This window comes from Camponotus vicinus, unplaced genomic scaffold (genome assembly GCF_025532165.1).
Source record: "Camponotus vicinus isolate PSW18456_S1 unplaced genomic scaffold, iyCamVici1.0 SCAF_2, whole genome shotgun sequence".
Taxonomy (NCBI): domain Eukaryota; kingdom Metazoa; phylum Arthropoda; class Insecta; order Hymenoptera; family Formicidae; genus Camponotus; species Camponotus vicinus.
The window spans coordinates 24,073,856-24,088,870 of NW_028141956.1; the positions used below are offsets into that span (position 1 = coordinate 24,073,856).

The 15,015-nt window shown below is 31.9% G+C and overlaps 3 protein-coding genes across 5 annotated transcripts in view; 1 reads left to right on the forward strand and 2 right to left on the reverse strand.

Moving 5' to 3' along the window:
- The window catches only part of Ftz-f1 (ftz transcription factor 1), a 28,364-nt gene extending 23,254 nt beyond the window's left edge, over positions 1-5,110 (forward strand). Inside the window, exons 2-6 of one of the 2 annotated variants that reach the window (XM_083091713.1) lie at positions 1,440-2,203; positions 3,239-3,497; positions 3,825-3,925; positions 4,022-4,186; positions 4,539-5,110. In XM_083091713.1, the coding sequence (XP_082947839.1) occupies positions 1,440-2,203; positions 3,239-3,497; positions 3,825-3,925; positions 4,022-4,168 (1,271 nt within the window). In that variant the 3' untranslated portion in view covers positions 4,169-4,186; positions 4,539-5,110. Of the gene's footprint in view, positions 1-1,439; positions 2,204-3,238; positions 3,498-3,824; positions 3,926-4,021 lie in introns of both variants that reach the window. The other variant, XM_083091711.1, reaches the window with a different exon arrangement.
- A 1,162-nt stretch (positions 5,111-6,272) lies between these two features.
- On the reverse strand, positions 6,273-10,439 carry Ppl (glycine cleavage system H protein, mitochondrial). 2 transcript variants are annotated; one of them, XM_083091716.1, is made up of 4 exons: positions 10,360-10,439; positions 9,867-10,180; positions 9,359-9,502; positions 7,542-9,037 (listed from the first exon to the last, which is right to left on the reverse strand). In XM_083091716.1, exons 2-4 carry the CDS (start codon positions 10,003-10,005, stop codon positions 8,811-8,813), a joined length of 510 nt encoding a protein of 169 aa, XP_082947842.1. In that variant the 5' UTR covers positions 10,006-10,180; positions 10,360-10,439; the 3' UTR covers positions 7,542-8,810. The 2 variants fall into 2 exon arrangements, with proteins under 2 accessions (XP_082947841.1, XP_082947842.1); XM_083091715.1 differs by lacking the exon at positions 10,360-10,439 and having other exon boundaries at positions 6,273-9,037; positions 9,867-10,261.
- A 675-nt stretch (positions 10,440-11,114) lies between these two features.
- Csul (protein arginine N-methyltransferase 5) lies at positions 11,115-14,735 on the reverse strand. Its single transcript, XM_083091714.1, has 11 exons — positions 14,323-14,735; positions 14,114-14,232; positions 13,764-13,990; positions 13,449-13,628; positions 13,144-13,353; positions 12,850-13,052; positions 12,670-12,792; positions 12,408-12,583; positions 12,064-12,267; positions 11,805-11,986; positions 11,115-11,732 (listed from the first exon to the last, which is right to left on the reverse strand). Exons 1-11 carry the CDS (start codon positions 14,409-14,411, stop codon positions 11,580-11,582), a joined length of 1,866 nt encoding a protein of 621 aa, XP_082947840.1. The 5' UTR covers positions 14,412-14,735; the 3' UTR covers positions 11,115-11,579.
- Between the last annotated feature and the right edge of the window lie 280 nt (positions 14,736-15,015).

Consider the following 15,015-nt stretch of genomic DNA (forward strand, 5'->3'; position numbering starts at 1 on the left):
TGTGATGAGTATATTTTAAGACCATTATCAAGAATATGTTTTTTGTTGAAGAAAACTATTATTAGAAAAAGAAGAGTAAACTGAGTAATCGCTTTTCTTAGCAATAGAATATTTTTCTCTGTAGTACTACTATTACTAGAAATAGTATATTTATCAATTCAATTATTTAGACGTATTTTCAAATGCACATTTATACATATCGCATTGTTATCATTGAATCCCTTTATAAAATATGAATGACCTTTATAAAATATATTTGAATAGTTTTAAAATTATTTAAATCTATTTTTAAAATAGAAATATATTTTTAGTATCGTATATTATTTTTGGTATTTCGCTTCATTAAAGAAGTTACTAATGTAGGAATTTTTTAAATAACGCGAAACTTCTTTAATTCTTTAGATAAATCTAATTAAAACTTTTATATTAAAATCCTATTAAGATATAAAATCTTGAACTGGACACGACGTTTATTTATTAAAAATCTCCACCTCAAGCAATTGATATGTTCGTTAGAAAAATCGAGACTTAAATACGACCGAGAATTCATAATGCAAAGTAGTTTACGTATATTTTAAACCTGACGTATTATTTCTCAACATTGGTATGTAAAATTTTTGCAAACAGCTCGACGAACGTCGATCAATCTCGCATGGCAGATGGTAGTTATCGGCGATCAGTTTGAAGAAGCCGATGCGTAGAGTCGCGGCTTTAGATGCGATAGGATACCATGTGCGTAGAAAACGCGTATGTCGAATACTGTCACGATTTTGCGTAGCGCACGCGTATATAACAGAAATAGCAGGCGGTACCCGCACTCTCACGCTTTGTCCCACTTATCTAGCGATTAACCGTGACTTCCGCTTTCGTCGACGTCCGACTCAGAAGACCGCCAAGGTTGTTTCATTCACGCCCGCGAGATTTCCCTCGATTCCCCGATCGGCGAACGCGCGTTTTTCACCAACGATTCGTCTCGATCTACCGCGGAGCTCGTAGATTTAAAGCCTAGGATGATTTTTGAAGCATTCAAAAGAATGATGTGAAATTCTCTAAATTTATACAAGATTATTGGATATTTTCCAAGTACTTATTCCCTCTCTGAAGATTGTAAACAAAAGCAAAGGGTTAAACTTTAAATGGAAAGATGAAATACTATGGGAGAAATAAATATATTTGATTAAACTTTTCATTAAAACGTTCGTTTGTGCTTCGCATGATTATAAAGAAGAATACAATAGACATCTAAAGAATCAGTTTTTTCATTCGAGACATGTTTCATGCTCTGAGAAATCAGGCACGAATCGATTTTCAAACCATATCGGACATGAGAAGTCGTGCTTCGTCCTATCTTTCAATCAGGATTAAGGAATTAGGAATAAATAAAAAAACGAGTGCACCACGATGAGCGCAAAGTCAGCAAATTCTTGATGTTGTTCCAGCTGTGCGGGCGGACAGGATGCGGGGAGGTAGGAACAAATTCGGGCCCATGTACAAGAGAGACAGAGCGCGCAAGTTGCAGCTCATACGTCAACGACAAATGGCCATTCAGACGATACGCGGCAGTCTTGGCGACCCGTCCAGCTACCCGCCCGCGGTTACGCCGTTGCTGCACATCAAGCAGGAGATCCAAATACCTCAGGTCTCGAGTCTGACCTCGTCACCGGACTCGAGCCCATCCCCCGCGACCGTGGCCGCCGGCCTGGTCACGACGCAGGCCGGCGGCGCCGGCCAGCATCAGCTGATCGCGCCGTCAACCCAACCGAACATCGGCACCAGCAGCAGCGGGGGCGGGGGCGGGGGCGGCGGCGGCGGTGGCGGCGGCGGGGGCGGCGGCAACGGCGGCAATCACCTGCACAATCTCAACCCCGGGCTGGACAGCAAGCTCTGGACCGCCAACTCCACCACCTCCGGGACGAAGGTCTTCAACTTTGGTGAACAGTCGGCGCAGCCCCACGGCGGCGGGGTGGCGAGTTACGCGCCTAATCCCGCCGCCGCTCTGAAAACGGTTAATCCGATGATAAGGGACTTCCTGTCATCGATCGACGACCGCGAGTGGCAGACGTCTCTCTTCGGACTCTTACAAAGCCAAACGTACAATCAGTGTGAAGTGGACTTGTTCGAATTAATGTGCAAAGTGCTCGATCAGAATCTGTTCTCGCAAGTGGATTGGGCTAGAAATTCGACGTTCTTCAAGGATCTCAAGGTAGGCATCGGGACTGACAGAAGCCCTAGCTTTTCGAAAACGTGTATCATTTGATGCTTTTTATTTATTTATTTTTTCTTATCGAATTATCGTTTCTTTTTTCGCAATATTTTAATTTAATATTTAGAAAGAGGAGGATGAGGGGAGAATATGTCGACGTAATACGACATAGTTTTACTCTGTCTTGCGCGCATTAAAAATCGTATTTGCAATAGTTGTGTCGAGAGAATCTTCTTCGTTGAGAGAAGTTTTGTTCTTACCGATAAATAACTCGGTTGCCTGGCCTGCTCGTACCATGAGCGGGGATGTGAGGTAACCAACGGCATTGCACAATCACTACTGAATGATTTCAAGCATCGCCTCATATCTAGGTCATAACAAGATACGTTTCTGGGTTATGGCGGTTGCCCCAAAGCAGCAGGACCGCGTTAATTATAAATACTTTTTCACTACAGGCTTTGTAACTACATTTTATTTTTAATTCAACATAGCACGTTTGTTAATAATGTTAGAAAGTAAAAGGAGACGGTTTTATTTCAACTTTTCATCGACAATATGGTACGTTGCTACCGAATCTTCGTGTAAATAAATTTCTCAAAACATGCTGTAAATATATAAATTGTCATGTACATATATATGATATACATATTTTTGTGTTGTATGTTTTTTATTGCAAAAAGAAGTGTTTTCGAGTGAATAAATTAAATATTGATGGCACAATTTAAATATACAAGTTGCAATTAACATTTTATTTATATTTAAATTAAAAATTACATTTTAATTAAAATTACATTTTTGTTTGTTTATTAATGCACGCATGCATTTTAATTTCTTTATTAAGCATGTTTTTAAATTCTGAAAACAAAATACAAAATATTTATTGTGCTACGTTGTTATTGCCATATAAAATTTTCATGCAAAATATGAGATTCAAAACGGAATATAAATTATATTTTTCCTCTATATATTTATTATAAGATATATTAATTAATAAAATATCTGACATTTGCATAATGAGTAAATATTATTTATTAGGTTGACGATCAAATGAAGCTACTGCAACACTCTTGGTCGGATATGTTGGTGCTAGACCACCTTCATCAAAGGTTACACAACAATCTACCTGACGAAATGACACTTCATAATGGCCAAAAGTTTGATCTCCTTTGCCTCGGCCTACTCGGAGTTCCTACCTTGGCTGATCTTTTCAAAGATCTATCCAAGAAACTTCAGGAACTAAAATTCGACACCTCCGATTATATATGTATGAAATTTCTAATGCTGCTGAATCATGGTAAGTGAAATCAAAGTCAAACGCGTTCAACTCATAAATGACGAGTTTTGAGAAACAATGGATAATTAAAGTAATAAGATTCATACATTTTGTCCCAAAATAAGCAGACTATCACACATTGTATATCTCTTTTAAATCTGATTTTTGTAAAAGTGTCACATCATAGAGACCTGTAACCTTCTGTAACCAATTATTTGAAACACGTTATACGACGCAACATCTCATTTGTTTTTTTTATCCGACTTTTAAATAAATACATCTCATATGTAATTTTAATAAGAACACGCGCATTGCTTATTCTCTGCATATATATTTAATTTGATTCAGATGTCCGTGGACTAGTAAATAAAAAACATGTGCAAGAGGGTCACGAGCAGGTTCAACAGACGCTTATGGAGTACACGGTAGCTTGTTACCCATCTCTACCGGTGCGTTTCGTTGCGAAACATTCCCTCATATATTCACCTAAAGTAGGTTAGCAGACAGTAGATATTTAATTGTGTTCTTATTTTCGATCTGCGCAGGATAAGTTTAACAAGCTGCTAGCAGTATTACCGGACATTCATGAAGTGGCAACCAGGGGAGAAGAGCATCTTTATCAGAAACATTGCAACGGAAGTGCACCGACGCAAACGCTTCTCATGGAGATGCTTCACGCCAAGAGGAAATGAAACGATCGGTTTCTCTTGGTAATTTTTGCCATCGAATATATATAATTCGTCGATATATATATATATATATATATATATATATATATATATATATATATATATACATATATACACACACACATATATATATCGAAAGTCCTGTTAGCGCCCCTAATCGTGAGATAGAGACCTCAAAGTACCTATTAAGAGCTAAAATGCTGCTAAGGTATCGGACCAAGTTAAGGGGCCCTGGTTCAAGATATACCTATGCATACAAATCAAGTATAGACGTACACATACTTTACATATATATATACACATAGTATGTATTATAAAGTGTATTTAAATATATAAACACAATGACATATATTTTCTATATTTGATGTTGAAGTTTTAGAGATGTATCCGTGAAGAATTACCCCTGTTGGCGGGTACAAGAGCAGGGAAACAGTAAGCAAGATGCCTTGAAAACAGTACAAAGGGTGGTTAAACAAAAAAAAAATATTGGTCAAAGGGCAGGCAACTTTTGTCTAAATAAGTAAAGCTATTTTTCTAATACTTAGAAGCGAATTTATTTTTAAGCATACCACACACCACTGAAGCCTTGCTCTCACTCAAACGAAATATATATCGTACTACCGCTAAAGAGAATCCAAGTCTCTCTCTCTCCAGATCAATCGTGCTTCTGCAAGGGATTCAATGGGCATATTTGAATGACAATGAACTTGTATGTGATATACATATGTGTTTATCGCACGGCCACCTGGGCATCCTTAGAATTTCCTATTAAAAAAAAGAAAATCTGCATTTTGTCACACTTGCACACAGCAGGGCTACTATATTGTAAATACTAGTTAACACATTCCAATTATGTTGTAAAGTACGGATCATGTTAAATATGTAATTACAATATTTTGTGTATAGTTGAATAATGAAATGAAATAAATATATTTCTGTTGCTTATTCTTGAGGAAAAATCATTAGCTACTTAATGTCTTCACTAATTTTAGAATCTTATTCATGTATCTTCTTTATTACTTTTCAAATAGGTGGCGGAAAGGAATAACTACAAATTGCGATATTTTACTACTGTATGTTGTACCATAATAAAGATTCTGTTTTAAGAAATAAAAGAATCATTGGAGCAAGGTTTATGTGGTCCTATATTGTCTAGCGATTAATTCTAAATATATAAGATAACATTAATCTCGCGCGCGCGCGCGCGCGCGTATCGCAGTTGTTAAATAGAGAAATATTTAGTAAGTGTTAAGATAGAGAGCGATCGCGAAAGTAGAAATTTTTCACTAATAGATTATTATTATTATTATTAAATATTATATTAATTATTATTAATTATTACTATTATTATTGTTTAGCCGATAGTCAGAAATTCTTCAGTGCTGTGAAGGTTGTCTTTCCGACGCCTGTGGTAATATCAAAGCCATTGGAAATTATAATATTGTGTCAGACATAAAGCTTGAATGTGACAAAAGAGACAGAAATCTCTCCTCGCACTGGTAGATTGGTAATGTTGCCCGTTGCGACTCCTCTTGTATTTATTCACGTATCAAACACACGTACCTGCTGCAAAAAATGCTATTTTACTACTTTCACTTTTTCCACCGATTTTTCGTAATATATGTAACTAGAGTTGTAAATGACTTGTTGACAAGCGCAAAACTCGACTTCGTCACTTAGATTAAGAATCGAGTGTTAAATCAAATCAAGAGAAGAGCGGTAACGAGTACTATTACCACGGAAATAAATATTTTATCGAGGGTATCGTACATGTACTTATCGCGCGAGTAAAGATTTGTGTCCGCCGTCAAATTTGACTTTATATGCCAATATAAAAAGTGCTAATGTTCCCAAATTTTCAAATCGTCCGGTTCTTCACATTGCATATATAATCGGAGACGCAGTCTAGGCTTATCATTATTCTCATCTTCAGTGCTTCTTTGTAAAAGAAAGAAAGGAAAAAAAAGATTTTTATTTTTTAATTCACACGACACGAATGACTACCTCTTCATATCTGTATTAAGTTTTTATACTTTTACATTTTTAGTAACCACATACCTCAGAATAGACGCCCAGATAGCAATTTGAGTGGAGTGAGTGAATGTAATACGCATAAACAGATATTTTTAATCCGCATAGTGTGTACAATTACACATTAAGAAACTTACGATATGTAATACAAATTATTAAAAATATCGTATCCATTGTACATGTCCACATTTTTAGATCTTAGTTATTATTATTGTATTTTCTGCAAATTAGTTCATAATTGTGTCACTTACCATGTATAAGTTACTGCTGTCATAGTTGAAAAAAAAATCGCTTTAAATCATACATTGCTGTTTGGGTGAGACAAGCTACCGTTCACGCTACCGTTTATTTATTGTACATCGTCTTTTCATTTCCGAGACCTCCTGCTGAACGTGTCGGTCTGATAATTTTGGGACAAATCGTATTAATCGCAATCATCTCCTCTTCTCTTTCTATGTTAATGAGAAAAAAATTAAATTTTGAAGATATAGCTCTATGTAATTGGTATATAGGATTAAGGCGTGTAAAGTGTGACATATTGATTGTTTTCAAAGTTTAATTTTAGAAAAAGATTTTTTCTAAATAAAAATGTGTTCATAGGATTTTGGAAGGTGATATTTAATGGCATAATATCTCCTCCCTAAAGATATAACTTTTTTTTAATGAGAAAAATATTTTTTTCACTAGTAAAACTATCTTTTTCTAAGAAATTTGCTGAAATCAGGGAAAATTAAATAATGTGATTTTTTAAATATTAATATAAGTTTTGCATCTGATTATCTATAAGTATGTAATAACATAAGCGTGTATGTTTATGAAGAGCACATAAACAGTAAAAAACGAGATTATATCAGAAGCAAACACGTTTTTATTAGTACAGAAAGATGAATGTTTATATGATGTTAAAACTTGTGCAATATTGAAAAAAAGTGATCATTATTTCTTGAAAAATGGCAAGTATTATAGCCGTTACATATTTCTTTGCAGAATCCTGAAAGTTTTGTTTCAAATGTTTGTTTGGAAATGGATATATTTTTTCACACATTAATATGCCACGCTCTATAAAAGCCTCGCCCTATATAAGTCCATCCCGATTAATGATTCGATCTGTCACATGTTTATTAACAATTGTAATTAGTAAATACGACAATTACAGCGTTATGTATATTTTTTTATGTTAAATATGTACAGTTACCAATTATGATTGGCAAATAATCTAATTTAATATCAATGTGATTCTTTGATCCAATAAAACATTGGAATAAAGTTTAAAAGAAAAAAAAACTATTATGCGTTGTTATAACACTGCCATTAGCAGTTGGCAATTGTAAATTATGTAGAAAAATTATAATTGACTGTAAATATATCTTTATTATTAACAGATAACTGTTCCTTTCTAGAGCTAACAGTGCTATTTTTTATATGCTATACTGGTTGAACCTCCACAATGACATTATTTCCCTCGTTTAATAATGTTACCAGATTACCAAATTGCTAAAGACATATTTGGAAGGAGAATTGAAAATGGTATATAATATCAGTTAATATGCCATTTGCAAAATTCGAAAATAGTATTTTATGATTGTTCAATTGTCACTTGTTAGGATGTACAATTATTACAAAAATTTCAATGTCCTTGTGCATTTGAAAAAAGGAAGAAAAAAGAAATACTATCATAATTCGTAACTTGAATGCTATTATTCATGTATTGAACAACTTGTATATCACAATATTTGTTTGCTTTGTATAAATACAAAGAACATTGCACAGTGACTAATAAAGATATTGCAACTAATATCGCAATCAATATCAATTTTTCACTTGCTAAGAAAAAAAAAGCTTTATATATCAAAATCTTCATGTGGAGCTATATTCTGTAATTAATATATAATATACTTTCATTTTGTAGTAATAATGATGTAATAATTAATAACATATCACTATAATATACAATTAAAATCATACATGTACTAAGAAAACATCAAACGTACTACTGCTTAATGTGCTAAATTTTTCATAAATTAACATTCATTTTCACTATTTTAAAAATTACTGAATGAAATGATTAATGTCAGCTGCTTTCGATAATTGAGATGCAATAAAACTTATAACATTTCACAAAACACAATGAGAAATATATATTTATAATGAAATGTATAAATGAGATATATATTTATATAGTTGGTATATATGTTTATGTATACATATGTATGTGTGTGAGTAGTTAAATATGAAAAATACTTCTCAAAAATTATAAAATATCTTATCATTGTTTGTACAATATATTTAAAAAAATTCGCATAAAAATAATCTAAAATATTATTATATATAATAACATAATGTATATTTTAGATTTTTATATGAATTTTTAAATATATTGTACAAACAATGATAAGATATTTCATAACTTTTGAGAAGTATTTTTCATATTTAACTACTCAAGAAAGAGTTAGCATTCTTTAAACAAAATTCACCACAATCTTAAATGTCTTTTTCAAACATAGCATAAAACGAGGCAGTTTCTAATTATACACATTTAAAAAACCATTAACTTAAATTGAACTCAAAATCAAATTACTAATTATATTAAAGAAAATTTTTTTAGCTTATACATTTAATGGTCTGACTTTAAAAACTTATTGTAAGTCTCTTCGTTCATCAGACTCTTGATTTCATCTAAGTTGTTTAACTCTACTTTAAATAGCCAACCTTCTTTATAACAAGATGTATTAATTAAGCTGGGTTTATTTTCAACTGCCTCGTTTTTCTCTGTAACTTTTCCGCTGACTGGACTTATTAGTTCCGAAGCTGCCTTCACCGATTCTAGAGCTCCGCATTCCTCTGAAATATCACAGTATTGATTTCTCTAAGTGAGAAGATAGCGATTTCACAAATTTAAATTTAAAATTTATATTGTACATGGGTTATATATACAAGATTTCATCAGCTAAATTGTATTCATATATTTATTTCACAGGATTAAAAATGTAAGTATGAAGTGTATTACGTAATATATATGTTTAAGAATGTTTTATATATATTCTAGAGGTAGAATATGGTAGAAATATTTGCAGCATATGCAGGTTTGTTTAATACTGTTATTATAATTTTTATTGACATTCATTTCTCCCAAAATTTGATTGTCAATAAAAAGTATCTTACCTTCTTTCTTGATCATGGATCCTACATCAGGAAGTTGCGCGTATACCACATCTCCTAGAGCGTCCTGTGCATAATCCGATATACCAACTGTACCCATGTTGCCGTCCACTGTTATCCATTCGTGTTTATCGGTGTACCATCGCTCTAAAAAAATAAAATCATGTATCGTAGCTTCAATTCCCTAACATTTATTTATTAAAATAATGTGCAAATAATTATCAATTAAAGTATCTAAGAAAATTACGAGATAACAATTACTGATACGTTTATCACATTATTGTAATTTAATTTGCAATTGCACATTAATTCCTTATAGCATATAAGAAAAAAAAAAGCCTCTTGGGGAGGCTCTCGAAGGACAAAAATTGCTACAGATTTTTTGACAGCGCGCAACTTATTAATAATTAATATTAATTAGTAATATTATTCTTTTTTCAGGCATATTATTATTTTTTTTCGCGCCCTTCGAAGAAGTCAAAGTCGCAGCCACGTGGATTCGCACACTTACCAGCTCTCAAGCACCGAGTAGTGGTTATGGAACGCCATGTGACAAGGGACGTTTTCGATTGCGCGAATAAATCGTTCCTGCCCTGCGAGACGAGCGTTTTCGTCGCGCACCTGCCAATCTGCACCATCAGTCGTGACATTTTTCTAGCTCCTTGTATTAGGATTGTGATCTAACCCTCTTATTTCAATCCTGTCCGCGAGCAAAACGGAACGATCGCCGGCTGAATCGAGTCGAGTAGTGAAAGAGGAGACCCAGACTCGACGATCCTCTGCTCGATTACTTCTGTCGTCATCGGCCCCTCTCTTATCTTTCGTCTTGGAAATATGTGTAAAATGTGTAAAATGACGATTAGATATATTCAAGTACATAAACAAGCCAAAAGAAACTGGTAAACACGACCTGTACAATAATATGTAAACAATTCATCTACATTTTTGATCTCTTATACTTTATGGAGGTGTCTTTTGAAATAACGATTTGTATTAATATTGACCTGTCTAAATAATCACAAGAGTATATTCCAACTCAGCAAGTGATCTCCAACCTTTGAGCTATTGAACTAGTTTTATATTTCGATTATCACAGTCAGCAATTAGATGTTCGCATTTGAACGTTATTCGCCAGATTCTTAAGTTTGTTTATAAATTGGTAATAGTTGTAATTTTTGTAATAAAATGTATGAAAAGGGTCTACATTTTGAGATCAGATATTTTCTGTCCAAATTTGTACACGATTTTGTCAACTGATTAATGAAAATGATTACATCTTTAGATCTAATGATCCATATTTTCTCTTTTTTTTTCATACACAGCCCAATCAAGATTATAATAATTTTTCTTCTTTTGATTAAAAGATTTATAGAAAAGATGAATTTGTTTGTATGTCAAGAGAGTAGAAATTTATTACAAATATTAAATGTACACATGTACATTTAACATCATTGTCATATATGAATATAAGATTTGATGATACTACTTACAATGTACTTGTATGGAATTTACATAACGATATTTAAACTGTACATCACGTGAGTTTAATAAGATAGTCACGCTTTGAGAATATTTCATCTTACAAATTATCAAAGTTCTAGCATATCAGTGACCTCTGAGATCAGTGTCATATAAACTTATCAATATATGAAAAAAAATATCTGCAGTGAAATAGCATCCATGTATCTCTTTCGTGCATCAATTACATAACTCATGCCCGTATTTATATATATATATATATATATATATATATATATATATATATATATATATATTCTTGTAATCTTATCATTAGTATCAATGATTACACTCGACGGTGAATCTATATACTAAGTGATGGAAAAATTTTATGTTGAGTGCATACAAAGTACAAGTTTTGAACATTTACACACATTTTGTAATAAATCTTTCAAAATTTCTCTATACCAGCCACACATAAATAGAAATATTCATATTAATTTTATATCTAATGCTATCATCAAACTGCATTCTTGTCATGATATTAATAAAATAATAGACAATCTTACAAGTTATAAATTAAACTAATGCAAAAAATATCGACATGTATAATGTTGTCTAGATTCGATGGAAATACTTAATTGTATAATTATTGTATAAATTGTTTAATTCTACAAAAATTTAGTCACACAATCGAGATTTAATAAACTAACTATGTCAGCGCATGTTGACGAGAAATTCTTAAGCAAATAAAAAAATTATTACATTATAATCCAATAGTGGAGGAACGACCAGTTGAATTGTGAATTGAAATTGGAATAGGCTTGCTAAGACACCACTCATACCACACCTTCTTAGAATCACATCTGCGCCAAAAATGAACCACTATTTCGTCTCCTGCCTTCAATTGTATTGGTTCCTGCATCAATAAATATTTTTATTTTCACAGAATTATTCATGAGAATTTATATATTATATAACTTATGTATACCTTGATTGGAAAGAAAATCGGGAACCAACTAAACATATCTGTACTATATGTGCTAGGTTCTATGCTCAATGTGATATTTTCGTATAGAATTGCTGTAAAGTATCCTGAAAATCCATGTAACACGCAGTTCTGTTCCACTTGAAAAGTTTTTGTTTCATACCTCGAATTATCAGTAACACTATCTAAATAATTACAAATAAAAAAATTAATTAATAAAAAAATAATAAGATTGTGAGATGAAATTTATATTTATACAAACCTGTATTTGGATGTTTAAATGTAAAAAGCGGTTTTGGATTTGCTATGTCGTATTTATTTTGAAAATGTACTACATATGGAGTTTCAAAATGAGCTAATGGATGTTTATCTTTGTCTCTAAGTTGTCTTACTTCATTGTATAGTTTAGAAGAATGTATGGGAGCAATATATGAAGTGTACGATTGTGGTATGTTGATTCCATCATCTAACAAATTTATAAACAAAAAAAACAATTTAAAATTTTTATATTATACGCGCTTAATTTATATGATACTTGTACTATTTACATAAATTGTATAATTTAAGTTAATTTATATAATTTATAATAGTCTGCAATACACAAACCTTGTAAGAATTTCATGACATTATCCAAACATTCTGGGGATAGTTCATTATCGCCAAAGGATCCGAGTAATTCAGAAACGATAATGTCAGCTTTTTCTGGAGGATTCCAGTCTCTCATGTCGCATGATACTACTGTAACTTTATCTTTCCATATATCTCTCTGAAGAGCCTGTAATCTATAAATATAGACAGTGAAACAGCCTATATTTGTGTATATATATATCTATGTAGACATAAAGTATTTATCTTAAAAAATTCTCACGTTATCACAGCATTGGGATTTTTTTCTACCGCATATACTTTCACTTCTTGATTAGCCATTTCCGCGGCATTTAGAGATGCGGTTACAAGAGGTCCTCTTCCAGCACCAACTACCATTATAATTCTAAAAATTTCCAATAATTATATCTCAGATATTACATTGTTACATGATCTAACTTACATTTTTCTTTTTTCTTTTTTGGATATAAATGCTTTGATAGCTTCATACGTAGCACTCTGGTATTCTCGATATTTTACAGGATCCTTTTCAAATATTTCATAAGTTTGTGACTCGAGATTATCCATTAGAGGTTGTAGCGGACATTGCAAATAATCTTCGTATCCTCGAGCGAATTTTTCTATCATTCCATCATTCTGGCATCCCTAAAGGAATGAAAACATGTTATTTCCCATGTTTTACAAAATATTACCACAAAGTATTAATCTTCCGATTTAATTGTTTGCTTAGTTTTACCTTCCATAGGTAGTCAAGATAGTTGTGGTAATAACTAATACTTTGATAACGCGTTGCGCCCGTCAAAATGAATTGTACTTCTAATGCGACAAATCTTTTCACTATTGCTTGATGTGCTTTACTTAATACTGGATACCCTTTTTTATTTGTTAGAAATATCGTTGTCGGTAAAATCAAGCATCTCACTGGTTCTCCAAGCCATTTATCTATCTGATATTTAAATTTAAATTAATTTTATTGATACAATGTGCATTTTAATATTTACATTAGATAATTTTAATTTTTTAAAAATTTATTTAAATTACCTCTTCCATTTCAGGTACATCGTGACTAACAATTAACGCAACTCCTAATCTTTTATTGTAGTCACATATTGTTCTAAATGCATTCCACCATTCCCATGGATTCTCATCCACTAGACAATCCTCTGTTCGATAAGAATAAGCTTGTCTAATTGGATTTTCCATAGGAACTTGTACCCAAACCTATGATAATTATAATAAAATATTTTAGTGATTTTAAATGATCCTACTATTATTATTAAAGTATTCATCTATAAAAATATATTATTATTAAATAAGTAATTTTTGACAGTAAAATTTAACAGTAAATATTGTTACCTGAAAATTAGTGTTATTATTGGATATTTTATCAGAAATAATTCTGGCAAGATTCACATTCTTATTTATCCCATGTTTTAACTGTAAAGTTACTCCTGATAAACCAAAGTGGCTAGCTAAGGATAATTCTTGATTTAAAGTTTCTTCGCTATTTCTCCTAATAATTGGATTGGTCGAATCCACATTGATAAATGATGAAAATTTAGCAATTATTAAATTATTCCAATCTGCAAAATAAAATTAAAAATGTGTAAATAATGGTTGATTTATTCACATTTTAAGCATTGATAATATATTGATATATAAATAATATGTAGAGATATAAGATTATATATATAAAATTTATATACCTGAACTAGATAAGATTAAATCAGGTCTAGTAAATGGTCCTGGACGATTTTTGGCAGCGCCAGAGATAAATTCTCTCTTGAATAAAGGATGAACCAAAGGAACGCATATAAAATCATATCTGAAAGCACGAAGCAAAATACAAATATAGCATTAAACAGATATGTTGAAAACTCGATAAATAAAGTATATAAAATTTATGATGACTTACTTTGCATCATGTGCGTAAACTAGACATTCGTTTAGATTTGCAGCGCAGGAGAAATCCAATCCACAAGAAACCGATCGTTGACTTGTCATTGCAATATATAATTAAATATATATTTGCCTCTCTAAAATACAACTGATTTATGTGATAAACGTGATTCCAATTGTATCTCTTTTTTCTTTTGCACGTTACAACAAATAACCTTACAAGAGATGAAAGAGCCGGCAATATATAAATTTTAAATGACTTACAATAAATATACAATCATAATAAATCATCTACAACTTGTCAAAAACACTACTAATATTTGTGTCTTATGTCGGCAATGCAATGTTTAAAGGAACCCGATTAATAAATAAAATTAACACGTGCATACACGCACGGCGTTATGTAGTTTCATACAAATACGCGTCCATCAGCGTTTATAGCAACCAGAGAGAAGACTGAGAGATGTCATGGCTCGCTTTTAGGTGATCCCTGGAAGCGATACTCCCTCTGTGGACATTAAAAACGTGAACATGAACTACAAAGCCAATGTCCACGAATGTTCTCAGAGGGTAACATATATGTCTCTCTGATAATATAAATAATATAAATAAAAATATAAATAATTTAATTAATAATAATTTATTATATTATAAAAATATTAGTATGTTATTTATTATATTATAAAAATATTAGTATGTTCTCTCTTTC